At 54.3% G+C, this 654-nt stretch overlaps 1 protein-coding gene across 1 annotated transcript in view; it reads left to right on the plus strand.

The window, feature by feature from the left end:
- LOC104527970 (melanophilin-like) overlaps positions 1-599 on the plus strand; it is a gene marked incomplete at its 3' end in the record, with an annotated part of 4,837 nt that extends 4,238 nt beyond the window's left edge. Inside the window, 2 exon segments of the mRNA XM_010171834.1 lie at positions 1-79; positions 463-599. The exon segment at positions 1-79 is cut by the window's left edge and continues 37 nt beyond it. Of these exon segments, the coding sequence (XP_010170136.1) occupies positions 1-79; positions 463-599 (216 nt within the window).
- Positions 600-654: the final 55 nt, after the last annotated feature.

Consider the following 654-nt stretch of genomic DNA (forward strand, 5'->3'; position numbering starts at 1 on the left):
ACTTCTACACCTGCAAGAACTGCAGCCGCTACAACAAGAAGGAGCAAGGCTGGGTCTGTGATCCCTGCCGCCTCTCCAGGTACCACTCCTGTGATGGAGGGCTGGGGACAAGGCAAGTCATAGAATCATAGAATGGCTTGGATTGGAAGGGACCTTAAAGATCATCCAGTTCCAAACCCCCTGCCAGCAGCAGGGACACCTTCCACTAGACCAGGTTGCTCAAAGCCTCATCCAGCCTGGCCTTCAACACTTCCAGGGACGGGGCATCTACTCCCTGGTCTCAGTCCCGAGGCTCAAGGAGAGTTACCCAAACACAACATCCCTATATGCTGGTTAGAAACCAGTTATGGTGGTCAGAAAACAGGCTGTGGTGGTGTTAGGTGATGGTTTCTGGGTGAGGGTCTGGCCACTGTGAGTGTGGCTGGGCTGGTTCACCTGTATGTGCATCCTCTCTTTGGGCAGGATTGTGAAGATTGGTTCCCTGGAGTGGTACTACGAGCACGTGCGATCCCGTTTCAAGAGGTTTGGAAGCGCCAAAGTGCTGCAGTCCCTCTACGGCAGGCTGCAGCCTGGGCAGGGGCTGAGCTCCACGTTCCTAGGTGAGCAGCTTCACAGAATCAGAGTGATTTGGTTTGGAAGGGACCTTAAAGCTCA

This window comes from Antrostomus carolinensis, unplaced genomic scaffold, assembly GCF_000700745.2.
Source record: "Antrostomus carolinensis isolate BGI_N321 unplaced genomic scaffold, ASM70074v2 scaffold28067, whole genome shotgun sequence".
Lineage (NCBI taxonomy): Eukaryota > Metazoa > Chordata > Aves > Caprimulgiformes > Caprimulgidae > Antrostomus > Antrostomus carolinensis.